Source organism: Stomoxys calcitrans, chromosome 2 (assembly GCF_963082655.1).
Source record: "Stomoxys calcitrans chromosome 2, idStoCalc2.1, whole genome shotgun sequence".
Classification (NCBI taxonomy): Eukaryota; Metazoa; Arthropoda; class Insecta; order Diptera; family Muscidae; genus Stomoxys; species Stomoxys calcitrans.
In genome coordinates, this window is record NC_081553.1 from 25,981,791 (window position 1) to 25,998,168 (window position 16,378).

At 34.5% G+C, this 16,378-nt stretch overlaps 1 protein-coding gene across 11 annotated transcripts in view; it reads left to right on the forward strand.

Moving 5' to 3' along the window:
• Positions 1 to 15,358, forward strand: part of LOC106086715 (RNA-binding protein Pasilla) — a 282,488-nt gene extending 267,130 nt beyond the window's left edge. For all 11 annotated transcript variants that reach the window (XM_013251497.2, XM_013251498.2, XM_059361896.1 and 8 more), the window contains 4 exons: positions 3,651 to 3,794; positions 3,878 to 4,518; positions 7,521 to 8,076; positions 14,247 to 15,358. In XM_013251497.2, coding sequence (XP_013106951.1) covers positions 3,651 to 3,794; positions 3,878 to 4,518; positions 7,521 to 8,076; positions 14,247 to 14,467 — 1,562 coding nt within the window. In that variant the 3' untranslated portion in view covers positions 14,468 to 15,358. The remainder of the gene's footprint in view (positions 1 to 3,650; positions 3,795 to 3,877; positions 4,519 to 7,520; positions 8,077 to 14,246) is intronic.
• The last annotated feature ends 1,020 nt before the right edge of the window (positions 15,359 to 16,378 follow it).

Sequence of the window (16,378 nt, forward strand, 5' to 3'; positions counted from 1 at the left end):
CATGGGTAAACACTGGTCCTTGATGGAGCTTCCGCGCCAAAAATTTTATTTAATTCATCGCGGCACTGCTGTTGAGCTTATCCATGACGAAAGTTGCAAAAAATAATCGTACGAAAATGTTCACGATTCCATATTTTGGGCGAGATTAATCTTTTATGTTACTGTAAACAACACAAATAGCGCTCGTCGTCAAAACGTTCTGAGTACTTATAACCTCAAAAAGGTCAAGCTTTACAATAGAGCTGTCAGTTGGCAGATTGCAACACAAGGGTTGCCCAATTCCTACAGTGACACATGTTTACTGTGGAAAACAATACAGAGTTTAAGTTCCATTCTTTATAAGCATATGTTGGGAAGATGTATCTCAATACACTTAGGTACATCCTTCAGTAAACTCTCCGTATTACATCGAAGTAGAAAGACGAGAATAAAGTGCCATAAGTTGTTCTTTGGCCAGGAGATGGCAAATATCTACAGAGATACATGTTTCTTTTGGGAGAAAAAGTGTTTCAATGTAATGAAAGAAAGAATAAACAAAAAGGAATTTCAAATCAGAGTCTTTAAAAAACCCGAAAACAGTAAATTTTGCCCTATACATGTTCAAGATGGCCATTGTCAATTGTTGGGTATTTAAACCAGTCATGGGTATTTAAGCCGCCATGGAATATAAAAGAAACTTGCACAGAGAATATACTTTTGAATATACTATAGGTCCTTCTGTCGATTTTTACTTTTGGAACCAAGACTTTTTTTTATAAAATCAAGACTTCTGAATCATGATTTATGTTTCCAATTATTCATACTCCATGGTTGGCATATAGCTCCCGTTTTGGTATAACAGCAGAATATACCAATCTTTCAATTAAATTCCTTAACAATGATGTTTTTTAAAATGCGCATGATACAAATGCACATGAAATACCAAAGCTTAAATAAGTAAAAACGTTTTACAAACATAAGTCATAAAACAAATATGAGAAACTAATTGTGAGTAAAATTAAAGCTTAATTCCAGACTAATATTTTCCAAAAAAAAAACTCCAGAAATAGATGGAAAAAACAAACGAAAAGTTGAATGAAATATGTAATAAATTATTTTTTTTTTTTAATTCATACGAAGAAAACTTGATCAGCAGCCCGGTTGAAACTACAACAATCAGAGATAAAAACATGCTAACTTCGGCAGGGCCGAATCTTGGGAACCCACCACCATAATTTCCACTTAAACTGTAGAGAACATAGTTGAAGGGCACATGTGTATATTACGATCAAAATTTCTGCCAAAAATTTAAGCTTTTTGGGGCCGTAGAAGACAAATCTAGAGATCGGTTTATATGGGAGCTATATCGGCTTATATTTACATAGATTTTGACAATACTTACCACTCATGTTGGAAGTCGTAAGAAAACACCACGTGCAAAACGTCATCCAAATAGAATAGCAATCGCGTATTCCAGGAGCTCAAGATCACAAAATGAGAGATTGGTTTTTATGGGAGCTATATCACAATATACACTTATTTGGATCCTACTTGACACTGTAGTTGGAAGTCGTAACAGAACATCTGGCGTAAAAGTTCAGCCAAATCAGATAAAAAGCCGCAAGGCTTTCAGAGGCTCATCATCAATCAGAAGATAGGTTTATATGGGAGCTCTATCAGGTCATACACGGATTAGGATCGTACTGCGCTTGCATTTTGGAAGTTGTAACAGAACACCATGTTCAGCCAAAGCAGATAACCTTTGCGGATTCCAGTGAATCTTAATCTTAAATCGGGAAATCGGTTTATATTTCAATGTGTTATTATATTTCGATGTGTTACAAACGGAATGACGCAATTTAAGGAACAGAAGACACTTCTCTCACCTTATTAAATGCTGAATGATTCAAGTTCTTGTTCAATGGCAAGAGACCTCCGAGTCATTTTATAGGCCGCAACTAAGTTATGGAACTGCGGTTATACTTCTCTTATGTCAATGAGAGCTGTTATCAAGCGATCTCCCGATTTAAATGCTAGACACTGTAAAGAACACAATCCTCATCTGATTGGTTTTTCTGTGACAGCTATACCTAGTTTAGTTTGAATCAGTCCATAACTTTTATGTAAAGTAATTTTCTACCCTCATGGAAGCCACTACAAATCCCGCTTATATAAGTCTGTAAAGTAGTATAGCCCCTATTTAAACCAAACCCCCACTTTGATTTCTTGAGCACCTGGTAGTCTAAGTTTTTTGTCCATTTTGAATGAAATTTAGTGTGTGAAGTACGTTCATATGCTCTCGAAACAAATTTCGTCCAAATAGGTTTTTTTTAAAGATATATAACGCTTATATATTCCGAACCTCCGATATGAATTGTTGTGCCCCTTAAAGTAACAAACTTTCATGATTAGCCTAAAATTTGATAAGTAAAGTTTATATTGAAATCCCGCCCATATAGGTCCATAAATATATAAAGCCCCCATATTATCCCATCTCCGAGATTTTAGTTATGCAGTCTTTATATGGCTGAATTTTTATTTCCCGCAATTTGATTTCTTGAGCACCTGGTAGTCCAAGTTTTTGTCTGTTTTGAATGAAAGTTAGTGCGTGAAGTACGTTCATTTGCTCTCGAAACAAATTTCGTCCAAATAGGTTTTTTTTTAAAGATATATAACGCTTATATATTCCGAAACTCCTATATGAATTCTTGAATTTGTATTCGATTTGCAAGAAATATGGTGTTTGTAGCAGACCATGCCCTTTTTCCTTAAAATTCATTATCATAAAAATAGATCCCTCGATTTGACTTCTTGAGCTTCTAAAGAGGAAATGAATACCCGATTTGGTATCTTCAGACTTATCCAGATATACACTGTGTTAAAATTTGTAAAAGCGCTCCGATAGCTGAGTTGGTGGAGACTTCAGATTGTCTGTGCGTGGATCATGGGTTCGATTCCCATCAAAGGCTTTAGTCTGTCACAAAGCCACTATAATCTAACCTAACCTAATATGTGTAAATTTGTATCACAATCCATGGTGGTGGGTAGCCATATGGGCCCGGCCACGCTCTTACTGGTTTTTTTTTTATACAGAAGAGCAGTTCATATGAAAATATAACATCAATAAGAATAAAAAAGTTTAGTTTTCATTTATAAACATTTCTATTGTGAATAAATTAAAAATGTTAACGCAATTATGTTAAAATCTCATAATTTTGCTCATAGTTTTTTGATTAATCGTACCTACATAGTTTCCAATGGTTGCAGATCGTTACAATAGTATTGTCTAAATTCAATATCGTTCATTCATCTAAGCACTTCACAATGCATTACATTTTGGCAAGAAACCAAATAATTCAATCATTCCTCAAACTTCATTCGATTATATCGACCTGGCTTCTATCGAACTTCGCCCTCACCCAACCACCCTTCAATCAATCAATCATCTGTTTCATCTTCATTAAGAGACCAAAATGAAAAGCCAACTCTCGACTAACCTACGCCGAGGAAAATGTTATTATTTTTAATTTTGAGCCTAATAGAATTATTCCGCAAATGAAAAATTAAAACAACACAAAATTATTCCAAAAACAAATCAAAAACAAAAACATCACATGCCTACTAACCCCCAATTGACCCTTCCACCATGCTTGATTTTTCTACCATTACAGGGGACTCCACCTACCACATGAAGATATTAGTGCCAGCCGTAGCCTCAGGGGCTATAATCGGCAAAGGTGGTGAGACCATAGCTTCATTGCAAAAGGATACAGGTGCTAGGGTAAAGATGTCAAAATCCCATGACTTTTACCCCGGTAAGATTGAAAGATTTCCTAATACCTAAATGCATTTGCACAAAGAAATACACTAACCTCTCTTCTGCTTCTTCCATTTGTAGGCACCACCGAACGTGTCTGCCTTATCACCGGCAATGTCGATGGCATTTTGGCCGTTCTAGACTTTGTCATGGATAAGATACGTGAGAAACCCGATTTAACCTCGAAAATCTTGGATGCCGACACCAAACAGAGCCAAGAACGTGATAAGCAAGTAAAAATATTGGTGCCCAATTCCACAGCCGGTATGATTATTGGCAAAGGCGGTGCTTACATCAAACAAGTGAAAGAGGAGAGCGGCTCCTATGTGCAAATCTCACAGAAACCCAAGGATATTTCATTGCAGGAACGTTGCATCACCATTATCGGCGATAAGGAAAACAACAAAAATGCCTGCAAAATGATTCTCTCGAAAATTGTTGAAGATCCCCAATCGGGCACCTGTTTGAATGTCTCATATGCTGATATTAATGGACCGGTGGCTAATTTCAATCCTACCGGTTCGCCATATGCAACAAATCAGAATGCCATTAACTCCAGTACTGCCTCGTTAAATTCAACATTGGGCACAACCATTGGTGGTGCTGGCTCAGCTGCTGGCCTGCTTGTCAATGGTACTGGCATTAATTTATCGTTAAATCTGAGTTCACCAAATCCAGCACCAAATCTAGCTTTAGCCACACAATTGTTGGAACACATTAAGGTAAGTTTTCTGAAGAACACGTTAAAAAATAGAACATGTTTGCTAAGTTTGGCCGGTCTGAATCTTGGAAAATAACGACCATGGGTTCTGCTAAAAATGTACACGAAAAAATTTAAACTTTAAAACTTCCACCGCCCGTAGAACACTAATCGGATTCAAATGAGAAATATATCAGGTTATAAACCATACCTTACCAGAATACGACGGCAAAATTTCAGCTAAATCAGATAACAATTGAGGTCTTTCAGGGCTCAATATTAGAGCTGGCAAACTATCGGTAATCGCAACATTCGATATTTTCGATAGTATTATTAACAAATAAATATGGTATCGATCCATCTACTATATTTCAAACGAAATTGAGAACAAGGAGATCGATTTATATAGAAGTAATATCAGTGCACAAATAAAATCAAGATTAAAGTCCGTTGGAAGAGAAATCGTAGTACAAAATGTTAGCCTAATCGGAAGAAAATTCTTCGTTAGAAGACTCGAAATTATCGCAAAAACATTGACAAGCATACGAGTAGGTATTATTTTTCAATTAAGACCACCTAGAGAGATGTTATATACTATCCAGGTGAAATCACTTCTTATGTTTATTAAAAGTATATCCCAAATCTGCCAATCATATGATATAAGACCCATATAAACTGGTGTGCCAATGTGAATACTTAAACCCCTAGAGAGCGCAATTTTTATTTGCTTTGGCTGAAATTCAGCACCATGATTTTTGTTATGACATCCATTATCCATGTCTAGTGTCGACCCCATCGGTCAATAATCGGATATAGCTGCCATATGGATCGACTTTGAGGGTAGGGCGCAAATATTATAGGATTTGGCTGAAATTTCAAGTTTGGTCAGAAACTTTTTGTAACATTTCTATAGCTCTATGTCATATAGACTGAAATTCTTACTTGAATTCTTGACCTCTAGTAACTGGCAGTTCTTATCCGTTTGGCCATCGTCTGTCATTGTCACCCCTACAGCTTTAAAACATTTGGATATTGTGCTCAAATTTTGCAAATTAGCACATTTTGTTTGTCCATACTCTGTGTAAGTTCTTGAATGGGCCAAACCGGACCTTAGTTCGATAAAGCTGTCTTACAGACCGATCTCACGATTTAGAATCTTGAGCCGATAAAAGGCATATTTCTTACCCGATTTGGCTAAAATCTGCAGCAGTAAATTGCATTAGCCTCGTCGAGATTCATGCCAAATATGGTCCAGGTCGATCGGATATAACTGCCATATAAACCGAACCTCTAATGCTATATAGACCGAATCTCTTAGACCAATATCGGGCGTATTTAATACCCGATTTCGCTGAAATTTAGTACATTGAGTTGTATATGATGTCTAGACATCTGCGCAGATTATGGTTCATATTGCATCATATTTGGATATAGATGTCATATAGACAGATCTGCCCAATTAAGGTCTTCAGCTCATAAAATTGGCAGTACATCTCCATTTCGCTGAAATTTGTTTGGCATGGTGAGTTGTATTCGACCCATTGACATCCTTGCCAATTATAGTCTAGATCGGACCGTATTTGAATATAATTGTCATATACACCAATCGGAGGCCACCGTAGCGCAGAGGTTAGCATGTCCGCCTATGACGCGAAACGCCTGGGTTCAAATTCGGTCGACACATTGGCAAAATTTTCAGCAGTGGTTTTCCCATCCTAATGCTGGTAACATTTGTGAGAATAAGCGATGTAAAAACTTCTCTCCAAAGAGAAAGAACGCAGTGCCGCAGTGTGGACTCGGCAATAAAAATAAGGCCTCTTATCGTTGAGCTTAAATTTGAATCGGACTGCACTCATTGATACGTGGGAAGTTTGCTCCTGTTTCTTAGTGGAATGTTCATGGACTGTTAAGCCCCATCAAATTGACCAATTTCGCTGAAATTTGGTATAATGGGTTGCTGTAATCCTCCCTCGACTACCTTGCTGGGTATGGTCAGGATCGGGCCATATTTTGTTATAGCTGTTATTTAGACCGCGATCAGCGTATTTATTAGCTGATTTTGAACATTTGGAACATAGGGTTAAATTAAGCCTCTAAATATTCGAAACGATTATGGTACAGATCCAACCATATTTTGATATACAGGGTTTTCCAATAATCGGTTTTATTTTGCTGTTCGCTGTGCTGCGTTAGCCCCGGACCATGTTTTAATATATCTGTTATATAGACCGATCTGCCAATTTAGGGTCTTAAGCCAAAAAAACCTGCATTTATCAATTGGTTTCGCTAAAATTGAGAGTAGTGAGTTGTATTACGGATCCCAATATCCGTACCGAGTATGATCTTCATAGAATATGGTCCACATTGGATATAGCTGTCATATAAACCGATGCTCTTGGACCCATAAAAGCATAAAAGCTAACGGGTTGTGTTTAGCCCCCGACATTCTAGCCGAGACCGAACTCCCGATTTAAGGCCGTTTTTGTTATTGAATTTCGCTGATTTCCAACAATGAATGGTAATAGACGACATTCGTGGCAAGTGTGGCCCAGCTTAGACCATATTTTGATATTGGCCCCATATAGGCCGATCTCTTTTAAACTCTTGGGCCCATTAAAGGCGCATCTTTTCCCGATTTACTAACCGATTTCGATGAAAAAAAGTTTTGTTCGGAACAATAAGTTTTGTTGAATCCTCTTATCCATGCGTGTTGAGCATGATTCAGATCGGATTATATTTGGATATAGCTGTCATATATACCGATTTTCAGATGTTATGTCTTGAGGCCTTAAAAAGGTGCATTAATTACCCGGGATCGCTGAAATATGTACAGTGTGTTTTGTTAGACCCCTAAATATCGGTGGCGAATATTGATAGTATATATATTGAAGGTGGTGTTCAAAGTTCGGCACAGCCGAGCTTAAAGCATTTTTACATATTTTTAACTAACAAAGATTTTTTTTGTGAAAATTATACCTTGATTTCTAATTTTTTGTTTTTTTGCTTTTCTTTCTTTATCTACAGGTCGCTTTACGCAGCTCGGGTTATACCGAAACTGCCACAACAGAAGTATGTGCTGCTTTGGGTGTTTTAGCCAAATACGGTGTACTCGGCATGGGTGTAGGTCTGCAACACACCAATGGTGCTCACACAACACTTGGTAACTATTTGGGTGTCTCCGCTTTGGATCAACAGACAGCTGCTGCTGCCAGTGCAGCTACAGCTGGCAATGTCTTTGGTGCTGTGGGTCAAGTCAATTTGGAGCAATACAATGCTGCCGTTGCTGCGGCAGCTGCCTCACGACCCACCCAACAGCAATTGGATGCAGCTGCGGCTCAATTTGATCCATTCCGTCATCTAAGCTCGAGTGCCGGTCAGGCAGCCACACCGGTATCGCTGAATAATAATAGCTTTGGTTTGACCGCCGCTACTGGTACCGTGACCACAGCGCCCACATTGGGTGCAGCCACTGGAGCCCATGCCTTGGGCGGTATGAGCAAGAGTCCCACACCGGGAGATTTGAGTGCCAAGGATTCGAAGAATGTCGAGATACCTGAAGTGATTGTAGGCGCTATTTTAGGTGGGCCACGTTTTTATTATCCTTATTAGACAAAACAAAAATCAAAAAGACAAAACCAACAAACAAAGTAACATAACGCACAAATGAATTTTTTTTTTGAAAAAAAAAAAAAAAACAAAAATTCAAATGCTAACTTTTTTGTTTTGAAGCAACTCCCCAACCCCCTGCTTACCAAGAAAAAAAAAAACAAAACACCTACCAACTTTCCACAATATAGTTTTTTGTTAATTATTGGAATGCAAAGAAGCTCAAACTTTTTCAAAAATTAAATATTTAAATTTTTTGAAAAAGTTTAAAAATTTATTTTTGAACTAAAATTAAAAATAAAACTTATAAGGGTGCATTGTTTTTCTTAACTTATCTATATATACATAAAACTTACTACAATTTAGTTTAGTTTTTTTTTTGTTTATTATTGTGGTTTATATTTATATATACAAAATTTGTTTGTAATTATTTTTTCCCTACACTTTAACTATTGTTTTATTAACTGGGTTTTAACAAACCAAGCAACATATAAATGTTTTTTTTTTTTATTTGTAAATGTTTTAGTTTCTTCCTTTTTTTTCTTTGAGTGTAAACATTCCTCTTTACATATATATTTTTTATAATGTCCCTCCTTTAAGTGCCTTAATCTTAACCAAAACCATACTTCCAAAAACATTCCTTTTTTTAACAAAAGTTTGGTCTTCCTTCTTTTACTAAAACAAAGAAAAACTGTATAGAAGACAATACCACACATATACAAAAAATAACACACTTTTAAGTGTATATTTCATATATATAAGATTTCGATACGATATACATACATACATACATATTTAGGTGTATAGACCTCTTTTTTTCTTATTATTTGGAAAAAACAAAATTTGGATTGTATACCATTTTTTTGTATAAAATCACAAACAAGAAAAAAATGAGAAACAAAAAAAAAATTTTTTTCTATGCCAGTTATTGTTTAGGGTTTCCTCTTTTTATTTTCTATATTCTACGTACACAGAAAAAAATATTTAAAATTTGTTTTATCAACATTGAAATTGAAAATATGAAATTTACTTTCCTGTTGTCAATTTGTTTTGGGTTAAAGAAGTCGTAAAAAAAAGAATACATTAAAGAAATGTTTGCTTATAAAAAAACTTTAAGTTTACAAAAATTGGGCTTGAGAAAATTGAGTTGTCAAAATTTTATAAAAAAAAAAAGAATTAAAAAAAATTTTTCAGTAAATAAATTTGACAATTATTTTTGTTATATTAACGTAAATACATTTTTTTTTAAATTTTCTTAAATATTTTTTTTTTATTTTCTTAAATATTTTTTTAAATTTTCTTAAATATTTTTTTTTTTCAATTTTCTTAAATATTTTTTTTAATTTTCTTTAATATTTTTTTTTACTAATTTCAATTTCAATGTTAAAAAGAAAATTATTGCGATTTAAACCCTATCATTTAAATCGATTTTTTTTTTCTCTGTGTAATCTGGTACTGGCCTTGATTTGGTAGTGCTATTTGTTGTTAGTCAGTGTTAGTTGTCTTCATAAGGATTCATAATTGTCTCTTAAGAAAATGTCCCCATTTGTTGTCCGAAAGCAGCCAATTGTAACCAACAACAAACATTGGTTGTTGAAAAATCACCAGTTATATCACATTTCTTTCAAAAAAAAAAAATCATTTCCTCTTTTTGAGTTCACATAATTTTTCTGTTGTAAATCTAGTCAAGTTCTTGCCGCCTTTAAATCATTTTCTAACATATTCGCCAACACGCCAAGATTTATTGTATATCCCACACCCCCATGCACCCACACACAAGCGCATACAAAAAATCTCCAAATCACCGAAATTTCGAATATTATGTATGTGTCATTGGCCGCAACTGCATATTGCAGAACTATGCTTTTTTGTGGTCTTTTGAAAACATCCACATTTTGTTACATATCCAAACTTTGGCTTGCTATGATTTCTAAGCTGGAAATCATGAATTGAATTATGTTAACCATTTTGTGACAGCTTCACCATACACATAAACTTTGCTGTTGGGTAAACCCATATAAATTGTAATTGTCTTAAAAGAAACTGTGATTTTTCCACAAACATACAAAACAAAGCACCCCCTTCCCTACCCCCCCCTCACTTAACATAACATTGCAAACACTTGTAAAAAGCAACAAAACAAAACAAATGAAACACCCCCACCACCACCCACCTTTAGCACTTTGTCCATATGCAGCAGCAACAACATTTTTGTTAATTTATATATAAATATAATTGTTAAAAATATTCGTTTTTTTTTCATTTTTGTTAGTTAGTCCCTCCCATACCACCTTCACATAGAGTCAGGGAAATAGGAAGGCTGGTCACCACCACACTTACACAAAATTATTTAAGCACGTCACATTGTTTTCTTTTATGATAGTCATCATCTGTCATTTCTACTAAAAACAGAATCTTATTAACAAAAAAAAGAGAAAACTAGGAGAACAATAAAATCTTAAAAGGCGCAGCTTTATTGCATACCTACATTCTGTAGCATATCTATATATACACATACATCCACACTCACACACACACATAATTACCCATATAAATACTACAAAGCACTACTCTTAAATAAAGAATAAATTACAAGCTCACTGTTTATTTTAGCGGAAATTTATAATGTATTGCTTTGCACACATGAAAGGAAGTCAAATTATTGTGAGATTCTGTTACGAAGTGCTATCTCTTTTCATTTACTCAAATGTTTTATATCCTGTTCGGATTCATCAGATATACAAGATTAGCCATACATCAAAATATTCCTTATGAACAAATAGACCAGAACTATTGAATTCAAAATTTGTTGGATAGCTTGGCCTGCAATGAAATATAGGTGCAAGAGTTAAAAAGTATGAGACCCCAGATAAGCCCTAGAGACAAGATAAGAAGATAAAAGACTTTTTTACATTCCGGAGCAACTGTTCTTGTCTCACTATGTAAACCTGCTCGTTTACGCCTATGACCACATTTAGGATTTCATGGCATCCCCTGTCGAAAACATTCTGTCTTGCAAGTGCTTCATCATCTTCTCCTCATCCAGTAGCTGTGTAAACCTGCTCATCTACGCAAATGTGATCACGTGTAGGATCTCGTTGCATCCCCTGTCGGAACAATTCTGTCTTGTTTACATATTTTGGTATTCTTCTTAGAGATACGTTTGCAAGATGGCTCGATTGGAATATAAACGCCTACTCATACATCCAAAGGCGTTTACAGGTTTTTTTAAAGATTGCTGCTGAAAATATAACCTGTGTTCCATCCATGCCATGTTTACTAACACCTTACCACATTACGCTACAGCTGCCTATGTACAAACAATGTGTTAAGAGTAATTTGGTTGGATTTTAAATATTCCCCCACGAATTTTGGCGGACCAAGACCTTAAGTGTCAGCATACTCTCTTAGTTTTTTTTTGTTTTTTGGCGGTAAATCTTCTCCCCTTCTGGTATATTCTTCCGCTACCTCATTTGATGGAGTACCATCGTGTCAAGGAACCCAAGTCAGCGCACTGGAGTTTATTATGGGATTTTAAATATTCCGGCACACACTTTTACCTCGAATTCCAGAGGTAAGAGTGTGTCCACATAAATTCAGAGTTTGAAAGGCAGTAAATTCCTTCTTAGGATTTCATTTGCAGTACTAACATACCGATATCAAGGGCATCAGAGTATCCAATCCCCTCCCTGACTCAATCTTGGAACCATCAAAACCGAGGCCGCCTCTTAGTCAAACGCAGCATACCCCTTCCAAAGCGAGAAGGCGAATCTTAAAGATCCTCTCTCCAATCGATCTTGATGCCGGGTGGTCTGAGACTTTCCAGAATAGAATAGTGCATACTCCATCAGCAAGCTAAACAGCCTTATTATGATTGGACAGTCTCGAAAGGCTCCGTCGATACCGACGGAACAGAAACTTTCAGCTGAATTATATAAATTATCCCCCTAGCAAAACGCGTTGCCTGTTGTATGCTACTTCTGTTAGGTGGTGCATCGAGCGGTTGCTTTTTGCATTGCCGCTACCTTGACATTCTCGTTTCATTCAGTTAAGAGCGGTTGCTTATCGCTCTACGGCTTATTTGAACTTTATCTAATAGCCAAGAGAAAATCCCTGTGTTTCTGGACGCCGACCAAAACAGAGGGGAAGGAAATCTCCCCAAAGTAATAAGCGGTGGTGGATTTAGTTTTCTCTAAGAAGGGAAAGTTTTTTAGGTATGCAAACCAAACTTCAGGTGGCCGACTTCATCGGCTTGTTTAAGCTTTGGCATCTTCAATGGTATTCTCGATTTATAGATCTAAGGGAAAGACATGACGGTCTGGACGCCGACCAAAACCGAGAAGAATCCAATCCGAAGTAATGTAATAAGAGGTTCTGAGGTAGAGCCGGCAAAATATCGATGGCACTATTGCTATTTAATTTTTTGTCTGAACATCGATTTATATTTTTCTTATCGGTACTATCGGCAAAGTAAATTTTTTTGCAAAATTGAACTAAAGTAGGATATCCGACACTAAATATATCTTTAACGATACATTGCGCCTATAGAGAGCAAAATTTCGTCTGGTTAGGCTATCGTTAGTTTCCCCTCACCTATATTTAGACTATAGGAAAAATATCAATCGATATTCAGACAAAAAATAAAATATCTATATATTGCCAGCGTTCATTGCGTTCATTGCGACTATGTTTAAAGCATTTTCCCTCCAAAGGCGTAGTACTGAGTTCATTCCCAGCTGAGTTCACTGAGTTCATTCCCAGCGAAAATGGCTATTAATTTATTGTGAAATCCGACGACTCTATTCGTCGTCAGTGTTCAGCATTCTTTCATTCATTAGTCGTCAATGTTCAGCATTCATTTATGGTCCGAATCAGACTATAACTTGATATCGCTCCAATAGCTTACAGTTCTTATTCAATATTCTTTGTTTGCCCAAAAAGAGATACCGCGCATAGAACTCGACAAATGTGATCAAAGGTAGAGGGTATATAAGATTCGGCCTGGCCGAACTTAGCACGTTCTTACTTGTTTTAACTTTAAACGATGAAACTTTTTCCCAGATTTCATATCTCTCAAATCCAAATTTTTTGTGGATTAAAAATTTAGGCGATATTTCATATTCCCACACTTTTCTCTTATACTTTTTCGGATTCAACTTCTATGCCTATATTTCAAAGTCGCCACATTCTATTCATTAGCATAATTTTTTTCTATTTCAAATTTTAGTTTCTTTATACTACACCTCCCCATTCTATTCATGTGTGCAAAGCTAAGTGAGCCTTTCCCCTCTCCTATACATATAGATTTCTTTAGCCCCTTTTTATTTGTCACTATCATTATATAGTTTTAAGTTTTTGTTTTTAAACCACATACACATAGAATACACACATATACATACACAAATAACCATTTGATTTTAGGTGTTATATATACATAATTTTATAAAATTAAAAAGAAAAAAGATCATACATATCTTTTAACAATCCCAATAGAGGGGTTGAAGACCTCGAGTTAGTGCAATTGGTTAAAAAACTTTAAAAAGACCCCAAGAAACGAAACAAACTGAGAGGATTTAGAACATTTCTGTTCTACTCATTTTCCTAGTTTGTTGTTTTTTGTGTAATCATTAAAAAAAAAAAACAATACCTCAAAATAATTAGTTTATAATTGTATTTAAAGACATACACAAAAACAAATATTATGTAGCAAGTAATTTGTTTTTTCCCCCTTTTCTTTAATACTTTTGTTTTTCTTGACTAATTAGCAAACATTCCATATTGATTGGTAAACGTTTTTTGTTATATATAATTTCTTTACTTTATTCCCTGCCCCGCCAACGCCACTCAAATGACCTTAAGCAAATTTATTAACCACCCCCTATGCTATTAATATAGGCTATAACTATATAAAGACACATATATACATACATGCATACATATATAATTTTAATATTTTCCCTATATAACTATTTTTTTTCTTTTGCATATAGTCTTTATATATGTATCTCTTTGTACTTTGTTTTATATATAAAAATAATAATAAATATTTCTTTTTTTCAAATTCCATATTTAACAAACAAAAACAAAAAAACGTTATGAAAAAAATAACGTAAACGCAAAATAAAACGGGCAAACTAATTGCAGGTCCCAATGGTCGTTGTTTAGTTGAAATCCAACATATGTCGGGTGCTAATGTGCAAATTTCAAAGAAAGGCATTTTCGCACCTGGCACCAGAAATCGTATTGTAACCATAACTGGTCAACCGAGTGCCATTGCTAAAGCTCAATTTCTAATTGAACAGAAAATCAACGAGGAGGAGTCTAAAAGAGCGCGACAAATTCCATTAGCCACAGTTGTGAATTAAAACAAAAACAAAAAAAAAACAGAAAAATCAAATCAAATTTTAAATAAGATAATTAAAACAAAAGAAAAGAAAAAATAAACACCAATTCACCAACACCACCACAACCACCAATAACAACAACAACAGCAACCATCATCATCAACAACAACAACAACAACAACCAATTCCCATTAGCAAAGACATCGCCAGAGAAATAATAAGAAATATTTAAAATCCAATACAACTTTAATTAGTCTTCTCTACGCCATCTGACCCATAAACCACGTACCACGTACCCCGTACCCTCCCTTCCACATATTAAACAGACACACAATTGTTCACAAAAACGACAATGTTCTTAAGAATGATAGATATTTTATTAATTGTTATAACAACAACAACAACTACAACAACAAACTAATTCAATTCAACAAAAATGAAAAAGAGAAACTAGAAAAGCAAATCAAAAAATTGTTTTAAAGAGAAAACTCCCACTTTTTTAAAGCAGTAACAAACAAACCTTACCTTTTCTCCTCTCCCCCCCCCCCCCCCCCCACACTTTATTCTTCTTTCTGATACCATACAAAAGGAAACGGAAATGAAGACCCTCCCCTTTCAAACAAAAAAAAAACAGCAACAACAAATTACTTTCATTACATTTAAAGGAAATTAAAAAAACCTTAAAAAAAACTTAGTAAAATATATAATTAATAATATTTAAAACCAAACAAAAAGGAAAAAGAAAATATTGTAAAATAAGGCAAAGAAAAATCGAAATGTAAAACAAAAAGTGTTAAAAAAGGAACAAAAAAAAGAATCTTTTTTTAAGGAAACAAAAAACAAAATCCAAGACGTTATACAGAAGATATAAAAGAAAAAACTTTCTTCTTTAAAAAAAAAAAAAAAAACAAACTAAGAACAACAACAACAATAATAAAACATCATTAAAACATTACAAAAAAAAAACCATTACCTAAATAAACACACATATGCACACATATATGTGTGTGTGTGAAAAAGCATATATAACTGGAAATAGTTTCCAGGGGAATCCTTACAAAAAGAACATACATACTCCTCCCCCCTCACAAACATACATTAAACATTAGTCTATGAAAATATTTAGCGAAAACATTAAGCATAAAACCAAATGAGAAAATATAAAACAAAACTTTAAAGAAAATTTTAACTTTTCCCCCCCTCTCTCTCACTCAGTATGAGAAATGAAAACAAAAAAAATAAACAACTAAATAAATTGTTATTTCATGAAATGAAGATAAAAGTTCAATGGAAGAGACGATGAAATGAAAAATACAAAATAGTTAAATCTTTTTTTAAGTAGCAACAATTTAAACAGACTTTTTAAATAAAACCATGAAGAAGAAGAACAAAAAAAATTACCTACTACCATTTAATGTTTGAAAACCAACAATTCTACTATAACAAGAAACAGAACAAAACTAATTACAAGGCAAATAGATATTGATTTTTTTTTCAATTATTTTTTTGTTTTAATGTTTTCTCTTTATTTACCATTAACAATAACATTAAATGTAAACAATAGTAATTGATTGACTTGTTAAAATTGTTACAGTTCTTTTCTCTTTATTGTTATTTTCAAAGAACGGGTAGATGGATATTTGCTTTAAAAGAAATCATAATTCCAGCAATCATTTTCATATGACAACATATAAGATAAGAAAATAAACAATATACAAATAGAAAAGAAGTAATCTCTTAATTATTGTGTTTTATACATAGCTAATAATGACATATTTTGCCCCTGTTCCTTATTGGAATGTTCATGGGCAAATTTGTTTGTGTATTGGCATTTTTAAAGCACCATAATAGACGAGAGATAATCGACTGTATTCTGGGTTTCATTTTCACTTTATCTCTACAAAAGTGAAAGTGAAGCCTAGACCTCAGCCG